Here is an 18,410-nt window from a genome sequence, read left to right as displayed (position 1 = left end):
CCATCTTCACCCCCCTCAATATTTAACTTTATTAATGGTATTAAAATTCTTTCTAGTCAGAGCAATATGATTAAGTATTCGTCAGTATTTTTTTAATCATAGTTTAACACTTGTGACGTTTTGAGGTTTGGTTCTTTGTTCTGGTCAATTCAGTACTTCATCTTTAGAACAATGGAGAGTCATTGGAGAGTTTGTTGGCAAGGAGTGGAGGGGAGGTAGCATGTATTAACCAGACCTACATTTCATATAATTTATTGTTGTTGCTATGTGGAGAATGGATTGGAGTGTTTTGGATAGATGTGCAGAAACCTCTTAGGAAGTTCTTTGAGTGGTACATGTATTAAATGTTTGGGAGCTTAAAATAGACAAGCAGAAAGACTTGAAATCTGTTTAGTAGTTGAGATCAAGAGGACTTGATAGTGGAATGGATGAAAGGGATGGGTTTGGGTGCTGTGGGGTAAAGAAGTCATAAGGATTCATTTTACGCTTTTAACTTGTGTAACTGTAAGGATGGCAGTGCTATTAATGGAAATAGAGAATTCTTAGAAAAGGGTGAAGAGGGTGGAACACCAAGAGATGGTTTTGGACTTGTAGACTTGTGAGAGGCCTTGAAACCTCCCAAGTGGGCAATTAGATATATGGAGCACAGAGCAGAGTTCTGGGAAGGATGTATAAAATTAAAATTAAGAGGTTGTTTTTTTTTGGTTTTTGGTTTTTTTTAGCATATGCTTGCTAATGGATGCTGAGAGTCTAGATGTGAACAGCTAAGGAGAGGATATGAAGTGAAAGCGGGAGAAAGCCTAGGATTAAGCCTTAAGGAACTCCAGCATTTGATAGTCAAAGTGAACCTGAAATGGAGACAGGAAGGTAGCTCCAGAGTGGTAGGACACATACCCAAAAAGTGATGTATCAAGGGTATCAAAGGAAAAGTGTGTAAAGAAGGATAAGGAGTATTTACAAGTGTCAAATGATCAGGGAAGATGGGGCCAGAATAAAATTCATTTTCTTTATCTTAACCAAATCTATGAATGAGTATCCTTCAAACAGAATGGATAATAACAGATGAAAATAGATCTGCTATTGAAACAGTTTGCATAGGTATATCTTATTTTACTTTGTTTTCCATGTTCTACACCATTTTTTCTTATTGTCACCTTCTTAAAAAGTATAATTTGAATTGAACTCAGCACTCTAAATATGGTTTAGTCAATGTAGTATTCTTTGAGATGCTAAGTGGAATTTTTTTTTAAGTAATCTCTATGCCCAGTATGGGGTTCAAACTTAGGACCCTGAGATCAAGGGTCACATGCTCTACCGAATGAGCCCAGCTGGGAGCCCCACTAAATGGGATTTTTGAGATACTACTGTTAATACATTAAAATTTTTCCTAGCCTTCACTGCATTTTTAATTCATATTGACCTTGCAAGTAACCAACCCCCATCCTTTCAGGAATTTGCTTAGGAATTTATTTGTGGGTCCAGGTTTCCCCATCTTGTAGAAATTCACATGAGGTTTTTTTAACCTAATTGTGAGATTTCATATTTGTCTCTATTACTTCTCCTTAGGACTGGCCAGACCTATCAGACTATTTGGAAAATTTAAAATCTTGATTCTACCATGCAACTAATAAACACTTTAACAAATTTGATTTTTAATATATCTTCTAGTTTATATATCATTGATAAAATTTTAGTAAGACAGAGTCATGGCCACTCCTTGAAGGACAACCTTAGTAGCTTAACTCAGTATTGAGATTAATCCCATAATGTACCTAACCATATTGTCATCCCAAAGGATGCCTTGCTCCCATGAAGATATTGTGCCTCCTGTACTTCACTGCATCATTGTTCAAAATTCCCATTGACTATTTGATATGTAGAAGGGTTGGTCTCTCTTTGAAAAGAGGTCTTTGGAACTCTAGATAGACTTTTGATGAATTCTTTAATATTGACTAGAGGGAAACAGAATGGAACAAGGGGCGCTTGGGTGATTCAGTGGGGTCAGCATCTGCGTTCAGCTCAGGTCATGATCCTCAGGGTCCTGAGATGGAGCCCCGTGTCCTGTGTCCGGCTCTCTGCTCAGCAGGGAGCTCCTTGCCCCGCTCCCTCTGCCCCTCTTTCTCTGCCCCCTCCCCCGCTCATGCTCTGTCTCAAATAAATAAATAAAATCTTAAAAAAAAAAGAAACAGAATGGAACTGACAAACTTTTATAAATGTTGAAACTTTAAACTTTTAAGATTTTTTTTTAAAAGATTTTATTTATTTATTTGAGAGAATGAGATAGAGCATGAGATGGGGGAGGGTCAGAGGGAGAAGCAGACTCCCTGCTGAGCAAGGAGCCCGATGCGGGACTCGATCCTGGGACTCCAGGATCATGACCTGAGCCGAAGGCAGTCGCTTAACCAACTGAGCCACCCAGTCGCCCTAAACTTTAAGATTTAAAGCCCGAGTTAGTGATTAAATACTTTTAATTGTTCATTTTTTGACTAACCTGAGAAGCAGAGTTTGGATAGGACATTAACATGACCAAAGTTGTGTTTTACTTGGAAATAATATTTTTTTCTCTAAATCTTTGAGTAAACTGATAAGCCAAGGGTATCTTCCATATTTATTCTGTGGTTTCATAAACACTCAGCATATCTGCATACACCAGTTTGAGAACAAATTTATAGTTCTAATTTAGGTTCATTTCCTCTGTCTCTCTCTCTCTCTCACCATTTTCATGGGATTTATAGTATATTATTCAAAGGTTTACTGTATTTTGCTTTTGTGATGATGTGATATTTGTGATTCACTTGATACTGTGTTGGGAATGTAGCATCCACTATAGCATTGTACCAATTGGAATAAAAATGATATAATTCAGAATATGGGGTAAAGTGGGGATTACCTTTCCTGAGAGATTTACAAACTACGTTTATCTGTTAGAAATGTTATAAGAGGGGAGCCTGTGTGACTCAGTCATTAAGCATCTGCCTTCGACTCAGGTCGTGATCCTGGGGTCCTGGGATCGAGTCCCACATTGGGCTCCCTGCTCCACGGGAAGCCTGCTTCTCCCTCTCCCACCCCCCCGCTTGTGTTCCTTCTCTTGCTGTGTCTCTCTCTCTCTGTCAAATAAATAAATAAATAAATAAATCTTTAAAAAAAAGTGTTATAAGAAACAAGGAAGTAATGCTGTTTTAAAGTTAGTCTGTACATGTTCTGAAATATTTTTTTTTTTGACATCTTAGGAATGTAGTCTGTTGGTTCATTATTTTGACTCTTTCCACTTATTATTTCAATTTAATGAACTATTTCAATTTAATAATTTAATGATAAAGGATTTATAGTAACAGTAAGAATTCTAAGAACCTTTGTCTTTTGAGAGTACCTTAATAATATATTGATCATAATAATGGTTTTAACAACCTCTACCAGGGAAAGGATGTTACCTGTCTATTCCTCTTATGTCTCCTTTAAATCTCATATCTTTAATTTATAGCCAGGATAGTGAAATTTACCTTTTTCTCTCTCTTCTTCCCTCCCCCCTCCCTCTCTCTCTTTTTCTTTCTTTCATTCTTTCTTTCAACTTTGTGGTTGATGTCTGTTTCTCTACCTACAGCTAACTTTTCCCTCTTTGTTTTTCAACTTGATAGCTTCTGGAACTTGTGTCAGTGCATAGAGCAGTGATGCAGACAGCTGTATCTTCACAAATAGTCAGACTCATTGCCAAATTAGTTTGTAGTGCAAATCTTGAATGAGAACTGCACCTGCTCTCAATGTGGATGAAAATGGCAAATGTTATGGAAAGCATAATTTTGGGATTACTTTAAAACTGATGACAGCTGATCTCAGAATTCTACTGGGGATCCTTCATCTTAGAAGTCATGGAAGTCCTACTATTCAGAGCAAAACAGCCTTCTGGTCTCTTTTGCTAGGTCTTAGGTGTGTTATTTTTAAGAAATAATAGGCTAAAAAAAAAAGAAAAGAAAGGAAGAAAGAGAAAGAAAGGGCTCTTTGTTCTGCAATCCTCCTCCTGAGGTGTTACATTAGAAGTTGTCTTCCAGATATACTGGTGTTTTCCTTAAAGTTATGTTGGACTAAAAATTTGTGAATCTCTAGTTTATCATATGTGAACATTGTATTTCAGATTAGGTAAACTTGAAGTAGCTAAGAATATGTGTAAGGGTAACTCTGCCATGATAAATTATTTTCTTATGGAAGAAATGGTCTCAATTTAACAGTTAACACATTCCCTGAGAGTTGATAGAATATGAAAAACTTTTTTTTGCCATATGTAGAGAGCATTTTTTACTGTAATTTGTTTGGATTTTGGGGGTATCATTTTTTGAATTTGCTGGGTTTATTTTTATTTTTTTTATTTTTAAAGATTTTATTTATTTGACAGAGACACAGCAAGAGAGGGAACACAAGCAAGGGGAGTGGGAGAGGGAGAAGCAGGCTTCCCACGGAGCAGGGAGCCCGATGCGGGGCTTGATCCGGCATCAGGACCTGAGCCGAAGGCAGTCGCTTAACGACTGAGCCACCCAGGTGCCCCGAATTTGCTGGTTTTAAAATATCACTCTTAACCTTAAGCACAGGGATTACATTGAACCAATAGCAATTCAAAACATTCACTTAAAATTTTTACCAGGAAACGTGTATTCAATCTGTATCTTTCAACTGTAAGTAATTTTTCTGTTACTTTTAGTATTTTAGTTTAAGTCATTTTGGTTTATAATTAAAATTATAATTTTTATAATTATAATTATAAAAAAATAGCTTCATTGATACATAATTCACATACTATACAGTTCATCCATTTAAAGTGTATAAATCACTGGTTTTTAGTATATTCATAGATCTGGGTAGCCATCACCACAGTCATTTTAGAGCATTTTCTTTACCTCAAAAAGAAATCCTAAACGTCTAGCTTCTATCCTCCTATTCCCTCCCTGACCCCCTTCCCAGACCTAAACAACCACAAATCTACTTTCTGTCTCTAGAATTTCTCCATTCCTGGACATTTCTTACAAATGGAATCTTACAATATGTGGTCTTTTGTGACTGGCTTCTTTCACTGAGCAAAATGTGTTTAAGGTTTATCCATGTTGTACACTACTATGTTCCTTTTTATGGCTTAGTAATATCTATTGTATGGATATATACCACATTTTGTTTATCATGCTTTAGTTGATGGACATTTGGATTGTTTTTACATTTTGGCTATGTAAATATCCATATTTGTATACAAGTTTTTGTTTGGACACATGGTTGTAAATTCTTTGGGGTATATACCTAAGAATGGAATTGCTGGGTCACATTGTAATTCTGTGTTTAACTCACTGAGGAACCAGAAAACTGTTTTCCACAGTGGCTGCACAATTTTGTATTCCCACAAACAATGTATTAGAGTTCCAGGTTTCTCCACATCCTTGTCAAGACTTGTTATTTTCCAGTTTTTTTTACCTGGCCTTTCTAGTGGTTCTTGTGGTTTTGATTTGTGTTTCCCTGATAACTAATGATGTTGAGTATCTTTTAACCTGTTTATTGGCCATTTACATATTTTCCTAGGGTAAATCCAGATCTTCTGCTCAGTTTTTAATTGGTGTGTTTTTATTAGTGGTTAAGAGTTCTTTATATGTTCTGGTTGTAGACATTGACAGTACCAGTCTCTTACCAGATACATGATTTGCAAATATTTTCTCCCATTCTGCATTTCCCCCCTATTTTCTTGATGTTATCCCTTGAAGCAGTTTTTTTGTTTTGCTAAAATCCAAATTATCTATGTTTTCTTTTGTTGTTCATGCTTTTGGTGTCATATTTAAGAATCCTTTGCCAAGTCTGAGGACATGAAGATCTCTGTTTTCTTCTAAGAATTTTGTAATGTTTAGCTCTTACATTTAGATCACTGATCCATTTTGAGTTAACTTTTGTGTATGGTATCGGGTCTAACTTCAAGCTATTGCATATGACTAGCCAGTTCTCCCAGCATCATTTATTGAAAAGACTGATCGTTCCTCACTGAATGGTTTTGTCATGCTTTTTGAAAACTTGTTTATTAGCTTGAATAGTATTTTAGTGGAGTCTTTAGTATTTTCTATATAGACCATCTCTGAATAGAAATAGTTTTACTTTTTCCTTTTTAATCTGAATGCCTTTTATTTCTTTTTCTTGCCTAGTTGCCCTGGTTTGAACCTCCAATGCAGTATTCAGTAGAAGTTATTAAGTACAGACCTTCTTGTCTCATTTCTGTTCTTAGTGGTAAGGGTCCACTATTTTACCATTAAGTATGATGTTAACTAAGGGTTTTTCATAAATGCCCTTTATCAAGTGGTGGAAGTACCTGTCTAGTCCTAGTTTGTTGAATGGTTTTATCATGAAAGGCTGTTAGATTTTGTCAAATGTTTTTTCTGCATCTGTTGAGCTGATCATGTGGTTTTAGTTTTTTATTTTGTTGATATAATGTAATACATCAATTGATTTTCTTATGTTGAACCAGCCTTATATTCCTGACATAAATCTCACTTTGTCATGGTGTGTAATTCCTTTTATATATTGCTGGATATGGTTTACTAGTATTTTATTGAGGATTTTTGTGTCTCTATTCCTAAGAGATATTGGTCTGTTTTCTTATGATGTATTTGTCTGGCTTCGGGGTCAAAGTAAGACCTTGTAAATGTTCTCTCTTCTGTTTTCTGGAAGAGTTTGTGGAGAATTGGCGTTAAATCTTTTGAATGAACTCACCAGTGTAGTCATCTGAACCTGCACTTTTCTTTGTGGGTAGTTTTGATTACTAATTCAATATATCACTTGTTTAGGTCTATTCAGATTGTCTGCTATTTGAAAGTTTGTGTCTTTCTAGGAATTTATTTCATCTAATCTACCACTGCCTGGGTTTATTATTCTTATTTGCTTGTTTATTTGCTTAACGATTAGCTGGATTATTTTAGTGCAGACAATTCCTCTCACCCATACACCACAGTGTTTAGCTTCTGGTATTATTTCTCAAGGAGGCATACTTTTGGGTATATCCACAGTCACCCTGGGATGAAAGTAGTTTTGGCAGGACCCTCTGCTTTTCTTTCCCTGACCACACCCAGGTATTAAATTTACCAATTACCAGATAATTGCTCTGTTGTTTGTAGAAATGTCCTGGCGCATAAATTGCTCCATAAATGAATCCAATAAATTTGGGGCCCCTTTGAAGGAATAATGCCAGAGGTCAGTGTTGGTATTTATTCCCACCCAAGAGGATTCCTCCTATTTGTTGCTCCTTAGTTCTCTTTTGTACCCCAGTAGTTGAATTTGTGAATCTGTAGTTATAGTTAGCCACAATCTGTGCTGTTTTTGCGATGGCCCTAAAGCTTCAACTTCCTGCCAAGCTGCAGATGAGGACATACCTTTGGAAGAAATTGGGACCTTTTTATTTTATAGCCTAAAATCTTTGATGTAAACTCTGGAGCTAGGAGTGGGGAAAATGGAAAACTTATCTCTGAGTGACACCCTGCTTTAGGAGCTGAGTACTTGATGGAAAGGGGGTAGACAGTAGCCTAAATTCTTGGCTTGCCTCTCCTGGTGTGGAATTAGTGCCTTATGAGCCAGGGTGAGAGTGATTGGGTTCTGTGATGTTTAGCCCAAAAGTCAAGGTGTTCCAGGACTAGGGGCTGTGGCCTTGTATGTAGATAATGTCCACAAAATAAACAGCAAAAATAAAATATTTATTAAATATTAACATTTCATATATACTTATCATAAATTCCTACTTTAATTATGATTTTATTTGTGTGGAATCTCTGAGAACAGTTAGAATTTGGCTAATATAAAATCTTCACATGTAAAATTAGATATAACATTTCTGGAGAGGAAAAAAATATATCCTTGAACCACATCTGAAGAAATCTAAAGGCTTTCTGGAGCAGTTATTTCATACAGTGATATGATTGAAAGTCTTTCTAAATCACTAGTTCTCTGACTCTGGAATCAGCTTAATCTTTCACAATTACTCTGCGTAAAATACACAGGGACACTTTTATAAAAAGTTAAATAGAGCACGTGTGGAACTGTGTTTTATATTTCAGATTTATTAAGCATTAAAATAAAATAAGTTTAATAAAAATAATAAAATTAATTATTAAGCATTAGAAATTTGCATGTCATGAATCATAAAACATTTTAATGGTTCTTTATCTCTACAATGATAGCTGTTATGTGTAGTAAGTTGTAAGAAAAATGGTACTCTGGACTCTATTTGTGAAAACCAGAACAGTGTATTAAAAAGCAAATTAATTTTGGAATTTCCTTAGGTTATACCAAGAAAAGCCAAGTATAAGAATTTGTTATTCTGTGATTTAGCTTTATATATAAATCATAATTATTTTGAAAAGTTGAATCATGTGCTTTTAGTAATTGCAGATTGACTTTGTGAAGCTGAAAGATATGTAACAATATGAAGAGTTATTTTTCTTTCCTAAGTTACTATTTTTTTTAAAATACTTTTTGAGTACTTCTTTTTGTATTAGTTTAGCTTCATACCTTGGTTGAACAAAGTCTAATAAGTTGAAGATGGTGAATTTGAGGTAACAATTCTTTGATTCTTTTTCTTTTAAGCTATTTGAACTGCTGGGACCTGATGGACTTGAACTTATTGAGAAACTCCTTCAGAACAGAATTACAATTGTGGATAGATTTCTTAATTCTTCAAATGATCATAAGTTGCAGGCTCTTCAAGGTAAGAAAGTATTCAGTGGTAATTCTAATTTAATGGAAAGATTCATTGGTTAGCAAATCTTTTAATATTATTATTTTAATATCCTTTGGCCTATTATATAATTTAGTGATACCACTTTTTAAATTAGATTTTAGATATGGCAGATTATGAAACAAATATCAATGCCTTAAATAGGGTATTACGGTAGAGATTCTCTTTATGTTTAAGTATGGCATTTTTTTCTTGCTGGAGATTTGAATAGACAATTTTTTTTAAAGTAAATACATACAGTATTTACTATGAGCCAAGTAGTGTCATAATTTCTTCCCAACTTTTTTATTTTGAAAACTTTCAAACCTGTAGTAAGCGTATAAGGATAATACAGTGAATACTTGGATACCCTTCATGTGGATTTGCTAGTCATTAACATTTTGCTTTCTTTTTCTCTCTTATTCTTTCTCTCATTATTATTCTCTTTACATATGCACTCACACACATATACATAAACAAATACCAACTGTTAAAGTTTTTGCTGAATAGTTGCCTGATTGTGGCTTAGATGAATTAGAAAACTAATTTTCCCATCTTGATGCTTCACCTAATTCCTTCCTTGTTCTGTGTTGGATCTTGGAGTTTGATAAAATAACTTGCACTGTGCTCCTTCAGAGTATGGACCAAATCTCAGTCTTCATTGTCTTCCTAGTTTAGCAGCAGTGCCTGGAACTAGTAGGTCTTCAGTACCATAAATGTGTTTTGATTTGGGTTGCTTTCAGCAACACTCCAGTCAGTTCCTTTAGGGCTGCAGTGAGCCAAGATACTACTACTTGGAAAGATTTAATTAAACATAGAAGGTAATCCTGTTGGAAGAAAAATTTTCCTTAATACTGGGTTGACCAAACCACATGTTTAAATTGGACCTTGTAAACATTGAGATTTCATCTTCCTTTTTTTTTTTTTAACTCTATTTCCATGAAAAGGTGGATCATACTCTTTATTTGCCTTGGTCATCTTATAAATATATCCTGAGCTAATGTTAATAAGTTTTATTTTGTGTATAAGTAAGTAGTAACATATATTCAATTTAACACAATAAGATCTGATACATAGGGAAAAGTTAGATCTAATATGTAAAAAATATATTTTATTACTATGTTAACAGTAAGTGCTAATTAGTATTGATAATTATTATATTTGTTGAAATTATATAAACAAATATTTTCAAAATTATAAAACTGAACTTTTAAGTTCCTGATGTTATATCTAAGAATTTATAACACTAAACTATGTAATCTGTATAAAGAAAATACCTGATGACTTTTCTTAAGCCACTGTGTTAATTTCACTTAGATATTATATTTTTAAAAATCTCTCCTTAAAACATACAATTGAATGTGACAGTTTTTTAAAAACGAATGAATTAGAGCATTGTGCTATCTTGTATTTTGGCAAAGGGAAAAATGATTTTCATAAAGGTTAAATTTATAAAACGTGTTTCTTAAATTTGCTTTGTAGACAATTGCAAAAAAATTTTAGGAGAAAATGCTAAACCTAATTATGGTTGTCAAGTTACTATTCAGTCTAAACAAGAAAAGCAATTAATGAAACAGTATCGCCGTGAAGAAAAAAGAATTGCTAGACGAGAAAGAAAGGCTGGAGAAGATGGAGAAGTTGCAGAAGGACTTATGAGCTTTGATCCTAAGGAATTGCGGATACAAAGGTAATAAAAACCAGAGGCTGAAAAATGCTTCTGTTGTTATTGCTACCATTATGTATCATCATTTTTTAGTTAAACAGTTTAGATGATTCTTACTTCTAGTCATGTTGTCTTTTAAGAACAGAATTTTGTTTTATGAAAACCTAATATTCTGGGATAAGAAAGCAGTGATCTTCTTAATTAGAATACTCTTGGTTGCATCTATGTAGGTGAGAGATTTGGATTTTTGAGGTAAGCTATTTTTAGGTGATGTGCAGACATCAGTAGTTTAAAATTTGTGAAGCCTACACAGATTTATCTTGAGACTTTTGTTTTTTTCCCTAGCTTAATAAGAATACTTTTCTTCATGTTATTTAAAATTAGGAAGGAGGAAAAAGAAATGAAGACATTATGATACTTGTTCTTTTAAATACTGAATCCTGTTCTTAAAAAAGGAATTTATACCTTGTTATATATCTTTGGATTGTGACAAACAAAATTATAAATAAGGAACATTAAAGTTATCAGATGATGTTATCTAAAAATAGTACCTAAAAAATGTGTTAACTCCTATGTAGTTACACAGAAAATTTCAGGATTGCTAATATCTTTATTTGTGTAATTCAGTTTCTTCTACTTTATAATGGAAGACTAACTGAAATAGTTATAATAGTGATTGTTTTAATATATGCTTTCTTTTGCAAGATAAAAATTTAAGATTTATCCTGTTATTTTTGTATTTACAGAGAGCAGGCCCTTCTGAATGCTAGAAGTGTTCCAATTCTGAGCAGGCAAAGAGATATGGATGTTGAAAAAATACGTTATCCCCATGTTTATGATTCCCAAGCTGAAGCCATGAGAACATCAGCATTCATTGCTGGTGCAAAGGTATGTCACTGGTGTATGACCACTTTGGGATAATATGTCTATTCTGAGGAAATAACACATAGATTTTTCCTGTTTCTTTTGTGACTCTTGTACTAGTTGATATACTATACTAACTTTTATTTAAAAATACTGGGGAAAATGAGATAATGCAGTATATGTAAAGTTCTTGACACATAGCAGGTATTCAAAACATATTTGTTCTTTTCCCTTTTCTTATTTATGGAACTTGTATTTTTGAGTTTTAGCGGTTGCCTTACTTTTTGATCTTTACACTGTACATTGCACATTTTTCCTAGCCACCCAAGTACATTTGTCTTCAGGAGACCATCTAATAAATATATATTTAAAATTCATCAGCATAATAGGTGTTTTATATGAGAGATCTGATATATGAATAATTTGTGTGTACGTAATTTGTTTTTGTTTTATTTAGACTTGTTTTTCTTTAAATTAGCTATATTTATTTACCAGTGCTACGTCTAAAGCCAGTAGTGTTCTTTCTCTCTGTCTCTCTAATTAAAGAATCTTTACCAGAACAACTGCTTTTTAATTAATTTTTATTTTTTATGTTGATAGATGATTTTACCAGAAGGAATCCAAAGAGAGAATAACAAGATGTATGAAGAAGTAAAGATTCCCTATAGTGAACCAATGCCAGTTGGCTTTGAGGAAAAACCAGTTTATATCCAAGACTTAGATGAGGTGAGGTGATCATTTTATTTATTTATTTATTTTAAAGATTTATTTATTTTTAGAGAGAGAGAGCAAGAGAGAGCATGCACACGAGGGGGTTGGGGGCAGAGGGAAAGAACTTCAAGCAGACACCCTGCTGAGCATGGAGCCTGAGGTGGGGCTCGATTTCGGGACCCTGAGATCATGAGCTAAGCTGAAATCAAGAGTCAGACGCTTAACCATTTGAGCCACCCAGGTGCCCCAAGATGATCATTTTATTGATATTTTTGGTGCTTGGTATGTTTTATGAATAGATTTATACTAGAAAAATTATATGTATATAATAAAGATTTTATTTATTTATTTGAGAGAGAGAGTGAGAGAGCATAGCAGGCAGAGAGGCAGGTAGAGGAAGAGGGAGAAGCTGGCTCCCCACTGAGCAGGGAGCCCCATGCGGGACTCAGGACCCTGGGATCATGACCTGAGCCGAAGGCAGACGTTTAACCAACTGAGCCACTCACTCAGGTGCCCTTAGAAAAATTATTTTTAGAGGTCAGTAGTTGGCTGATATAGTAGAGAGGATATATGCAGTTGTTTACTAAAGAGGTACAGGAGTTTAACTTTTTTTTTTTAAGATTTTATTTGTTTAACTTTAGAGGAGGAGTAGAGTAGAGGAGTAGAGGAGTTTAACTTTTTTTTTTTAAGATTGTATTTGTTTATTTGAGTGAGAGAGAGAAAAGCGGGAGTAGGGGAGGAGCAGAGGGAGAAGGGACAAGCAGACTCCATGCTAAGCATGAAGCTGTACTAGGGGCTTAATACCACAACCCTGCAATCATGACCTGAGCCAAAACCAAGAGTTGGACACTCAATGGACTAAGCCACTCAGGTGTCCCAGGGGAGTTAAGTTTTAAAAACTTATTCCTTCACACATTAAACATATCTTTGTATATATATTTATATAATTTCATGTTTGTTTTGGTTCCTTCACCTAATATTTGGTTTAACCTAATGGCTTAAAATGTTTTAAAGGATTCATGTATTGAGTTTTAGTAATAATGTAGTTTTAGGAAGGGATTATTTATAATTTTGACTAATGTTTAAATTGTGAGGATTTGAGAAAGTTTAATTTATAAAGCTGTGTAGAAATATAATCTTTCCCTTCAATAAACTTACCAAGTAGTGCCAATCCAGAATATACTGGAGATTCCATATACTCAGTGTAGTTAAAACAGTACTGTGGTAAACTTCTACGGCCCCTTGAAAGAGTATACAGAAACATAAATTATATCAAATGTTGTACTCTAGTGGTTTTAGAGAACATCAGTATATTGAGGAGAGTGCTAGTCTGATTTGAGTATTTAAAGTTATTTGAATGACTTCTAGTAATAGGGCATTGTTAACTAAAAGGTAATGCAGACTAATGATTAACTTTGAAATCAGTTTTCCTTGGGATCTGATTTATTGGGTTGTCTGTAAATTGAAGGAAAAACTATTCAGATGATCTTTTAAAATGTATTTGGAAACATCTTAATTAGGGTACATATTTGTCAGAATTTAGTTTTGCATATAATTTGCTTAGTCAAATCCTTGAAACGTAATTGAGGTCAAATTGAAGTTCTTGGTGATCTACATTGGAGGGAGAGTCAGAATTCCTGGTTTTGGAGTGCATGGGGGTGGAGGGGGACGTAGGAAAAGAATTGGTATATTGAAGCAAACTTCTTAAGTCTATAATCAGAGCAAACATGGGGGATGTAGGAAGGCATATCATCTTATCCCTTTTTATAAGAGAGGACAGTTAACCACCCCCATAGTTTTTCTTTTTATCAACTCCTAAATACTCACTGCACCAGATGCATCCATATATACCTAAAATATGCCCTTTATTTGAGGAAATATGGCAAAGATGTAAGATACCTGTAGAATATTCATGTAGACAGTAAGAGTGATAATGTAGAGTATTTCATAAGGACAGTGTTGATAATGAGTAAGAACCTCTGATCAGTATTTCATCAGCCTTAGACTTAGACTTAACACAGTTTCAATCAAACATACATTGTTTAATGGTTGTCAAACAGTTTCAGTCAAATCAGTTGATTGTGGAGGCTTAAAGTATATAATCCAGCACGTTATTTTGGCACTTGTTGGCAAACTAGGTTGTTTATTTTCTGTGTACCACAGGATATTAAACTCACAGATAAGTCAAAGAAATACATAAGCATGTACTAAATTGAAAACAGAATTCTTAAAGTATACATATTACTTGAAATTAACCTTTTCTTCATGATCCCATGGTCCTGGGATGGGGTCCTGCATCAGGGCTCCCTGCTCAGCAGGGAGTCTGCGTCTCCCTCTCCCTCTGCCCCTCCCCTCTGCTCATTCTCCCTCTCTTTCTCTTTCTCTTTCTCTCTCTCAAATAAATAAATACATCTTTAAAAAAATAAAGTTAACCTTTTCTGTCACCAAAATGAAGTTCCTTTATATATAAATATATATATTTTTATATATATCATATGTAATCATTAAGAAATATCAAATAATGGAGGCAAGCAAAAAGACCAGCATAAAGCAGCATAAAGAATAACCACAGCCAACCAAAATGAACTTCATTCTACACATATGTGTGCATGTGTATTTTGTTTTATAAAATGGCATTATATCACACATTATTTTTTGTGTATTTGTATAAATATCTACATACATCTTTCCATATCAACAGTCATATCTGTAGCATCATCTCTAACCACCATATGGTATTTCATTTTATACCTTTATTACTTTTGAACCAATTTCTTATTATTAAAGTTTTAAGTTATTTTCTATAGTAAGTTTATATATTGGACTAAAATTGTAATTTTATATTAGTGGGTTTCATCCTGTGCATCGGAATATCTGTAGATCTTTTTCAAAATCCAAGTGCCTTCTCCCCTATTAATCTCTTGAGATATGGGTCCAGATACTTATATTTTAAAGATGATTTTTGAAGCACTGTAAGTGATTCTCCCTCTCACACTCCCCCTGCTTGTGTTCCCTCTGTCGCTCTCTCTCTCTGTTAAATAAATAAATCTTTAAAAAAAAAAAAAAAAGTACCTCACTCAGATGACCTCATTTAACCTTGTTACTTCCCTAAAGGCTCTATTTCCAAATACTGTCACATTGGGAGTTAAGGCTTTAATTTATGAATGTTGGGGGAACATAATTCAATCCATAATATAGATAAAGCTTCTCTAGACGTTGGTCTACAGGGTTTTGTGTGAACATAAGTTTTCATTTCTTTGGAGTAAATGCCTGAGTATGCAATTATTAGGTCATATTTTAGCTGCATGTTTAGTTTTTTTAAAAAGTACCACACTGTTTTCTGGAGTAACATTTTATATTCCCACCAGCAATCCAGTATGACAATTTCTCCTCATACTTGCCAGCATTTAGTGTTGTCACTATTTTTTCTTTTTATTTTAGCCATTTTAATTTATATTTTTACATTTTATTTGTATTTATATTTTTATTTTAACCATTCTAACTGAGCATAGAGATTTCCCATTGTGGTTTTAATTTGCATTTCTATAAGCAGTAATAATATTGGAGAATAATACATTCAAATACAATATATCATTATAAGTACATAATTAAACTATTTGATGTCCTGTCACTTTAGATAATGATCCCACCAGATTTCATTAGCATGAATGATAATTTAGACCTTAGGAAAAAATATAGGTGTTAACAGAATGTTTGTTTAGTGGATGCTTTTGTTCGCTTAGATCTTTTTTATACAAGGTAGGATCTTTATGTATCATGAAAAGTACTCCTGAAGATGGTATCTTTATCTTCTCACTGAGTTCATAATTGCATGCCATTCCTAACAGTCCTGTGGAACCATAGATAAAATATTCTCTTCACTGAATGTCACATCAGATAATTTTGTCCTGGTTGCAATGCAAAGTTTAAGGTTGACAGTAGAGCTGCTAGAGTAGTTCAGGAGAGAAATGCTAAGCACCTAAATTAAGAAAGTGGCAGCCTATCTGAAAAATGGGATAATAGAGAATAATTTAGGTACTAGCGTATATAAGATCTAGTAACTGATTAAATGGTAGGGGGTGAAGCAGAGAGAAGACTTTAGAATGACATCTAAGTTTTCGTTTGAATCTAGAGTGATGTCCAGATCATCATGGGTGAGTGATAGTGTCATTTACTAAGGTGAGGAATAGAAGAAAAGGAAAGGTTTGTACATGTTAAATCTAGGAGGCAGAAAACCATGTTGATTCAGAACAGGGCCTCCGAATCCAGGCTGGCCTAGTTTGACTTGAATCCCCAACTTTGTAGCTATGAGACTTTGGGCAGGTTACTGTCCTCTGTGGGATCCAGTGTTTCATTTGTAAAATTGGAATAATAGTACCTTCCTCATAGTTTAATTGTGAAGATTAAATTTATTAATATATGTAAAAAATTTCAAGTACTGTTAGGTACTTAATACATTTTAGCTAAAATGTGAACTTAAAAATGAAAGACGTAATGATGAAAACACTGAGGTCAGAGTGTGGATAAAACAAAAAGACTTATTGTTACTTTGGAAATTATATTTAGTAAATAAATTACTTCTCTGTTCATCTATGCTATTTGGCTATTCTTTCATTCCAAACATATGTGGGAGTAGTATTGGATACTTTCCTACAAGATTAAGAAGAACTAAACTTATTGTCACTCTATTAAGACATCTAGAGTAGTTTCTAATTATTTGATAGAAACTAAAGAAACCAGTCATTATAATTATTGACATCTGTGGTTATTCAAGAGAGACATTTTGAAAAAGTGAAATAGAATAAATATAAAAGTACTCCTTTTCCTGTTTTACTTTGTTTTCTGAACCTGAGGTGGGGATCCTAAAACCAAAGAGTTTATTGACACAGTTTGATTTGATCAAATTATAAGGACAAGAAAACTAAAGAAGCATCCAGAAAAATACTTCAGAGTGTGGATCTTTGTCATGAGACCAATTTGAAATGGATGAAATGTTGCTAAAACCTGGACATGCTCCCAAATAAAAAGCCTTTTCTGAAGCATCCCGCAAGGTGGTTATTACACTGTCAAGCATATTATCAGTTTCATCAGAACCATGGCCTTGAATCACTCACTGCCTTTTTAAGAGGTGGTAACAAGAAATCATAACAAAATATAAAATTGAAAGTTGCAAAGTGAGTTTACAATCTTGTTTACACTGATAGGGATCTTAGTAAAGATTTCATAAATTTCATGGGGAAAGAAATGATGTAGCACAAATTAAATTTTTAACCATTTTATCAAATTCTTTTTCTCTTGATAAATGCCTAGCTTCACCTGGATGTTGGAGCCATGAGAATCCTGATTCTGATATTTGTTTGCTAGATTCTTAGCACATAATACCATCAAAACAAACAAATGAACAAACATGCAGGTGTAGACTACTTCTATATCCTTATAATCCCTACAATACATTGTTATTCTTTTTGTTTTAACAGTCTTTTTAAGATACTATATCTTTGGGCACCTGGGTTGTGCAGTTGATTAAGCATGGAATGTTGGTTTCAGCCCAGGTTGTGATCCGAGGGTCGTGAGATCAGGCGCCACGTTGGGCTCTGCACTCAGCATGGAGTCTACTTGAGGGTCTCTCTCTCTCTGCCCCTCCTGCTCATGTGTGCTCTTTCTCTCTCAAATAAATAAATCTTTAAAAAAAGATATTAAGATATCTAATAATAACAAATTTTTTATACTTGTGTACCTATCAGGTTACCCTTTATGCCTTTATGTAGACCCAGATTTCCATCTGGTATTCATTTCTTATAGTGATGAATTCTTTCAACTTTGTATGTCTGAAAAAAAGTCTTCATTTTGTTTTTGTTCTTGACAGATATTTCATTTGATATAGAATTCCAGGCTGACAGTTTTGGTTTTTTTTTTGCCAGTCCTTATAGATGTATCTGTATTATATTGCTTTCATTGTTTCTAAGTATGCTTTTATTATGCTTTTATTCTTAATCTTCCTGTCTATGTAATATGCTTTTTTTCTGGTTGGTTTTTAAGATTTCCCTTTGTCATTCGTTTTAGGCAGTTTGATTATGATGTGACTTTATATTAGCTTTCTGTCATTGTATAGGAAATTACCAAAAATTTAGTGACTTAAAACATCCATTTATTATCTCAGAGTTCTGGAAGTCTGATTTGGGTGGGCTTGACTGGGGTTCTCTGTTCACTGTTTCATAACAGTGAAACCATTGTTTTGCCCAGGCTGATCTCATATCTGGAAACTCTGGGGAAGCATTCCCTTAACAAGCTCATTCAGATTGTTGGCCAAATCCACGTCCTTAGAATTGTAGAACTGAGGTTCCTGATTCTTTGCTGTCTATTGTTCTTGTCTCTTAAACACTACCCACATTCCTTGGCGTATGGCCCACTCCATCTTCACAGCCAACAAGGGAGTATCAAATTTCCTGTGTG

The 18,410-nt window shown here is 34.1% G+C and overlaps 1 protein-coding gene across 2 annotated transcripts in view; it reads left to right on the top strand.

Moving 5' to 3' along the window:
- Positions 1-18,410, top strand: part of ASCC3 (activating signal cointegrator 1 complex subunit 3) — a 301,692-nt gene that overhangs the window by 40,790 nt on the left and 242,492 nt on the right. For both annotated transcript variants that reach the window (XM_006727550.3, XM_081828714.1), the window contains exons 5-8: positions 8,590-8,710; positions 10,202-10,406; positions 11,129-11,270; positions 11,847-11,972. In XM_006727550.3, the coding sequence (XP_006727613.2) occupies positions 8,590-8,710; positions 10,202-10,406; positions 11,129-11,270; positions 11,847-11,972 (594 nt within the window). The remainder of the gene's footprint in view (positions 1-8,589; positions 8,711-10,201; positions 10,407-11,128; positions 11,271-11,846; positions 11,973-18,410) is intronic.

Source organism: Leptonychotes weddellii, chromosome 8 (genome assembly GCF_054177405.1).
Source record: "Leptonychotes weddellii isolate Sample4059 chromosome 8, ASM5417740v2, whole genome shotgun sequence".
NCBI lineage: Eukaryota > Metazoa > Chordata > Mammalia > Carnivora > Phocidae > Leptonychotes > Leptonychotes weddellii.
Note: the sequence above shows the minus strand (reverse complement) of the source record. Positions and strands in the feature narration are given on the sequence as shown.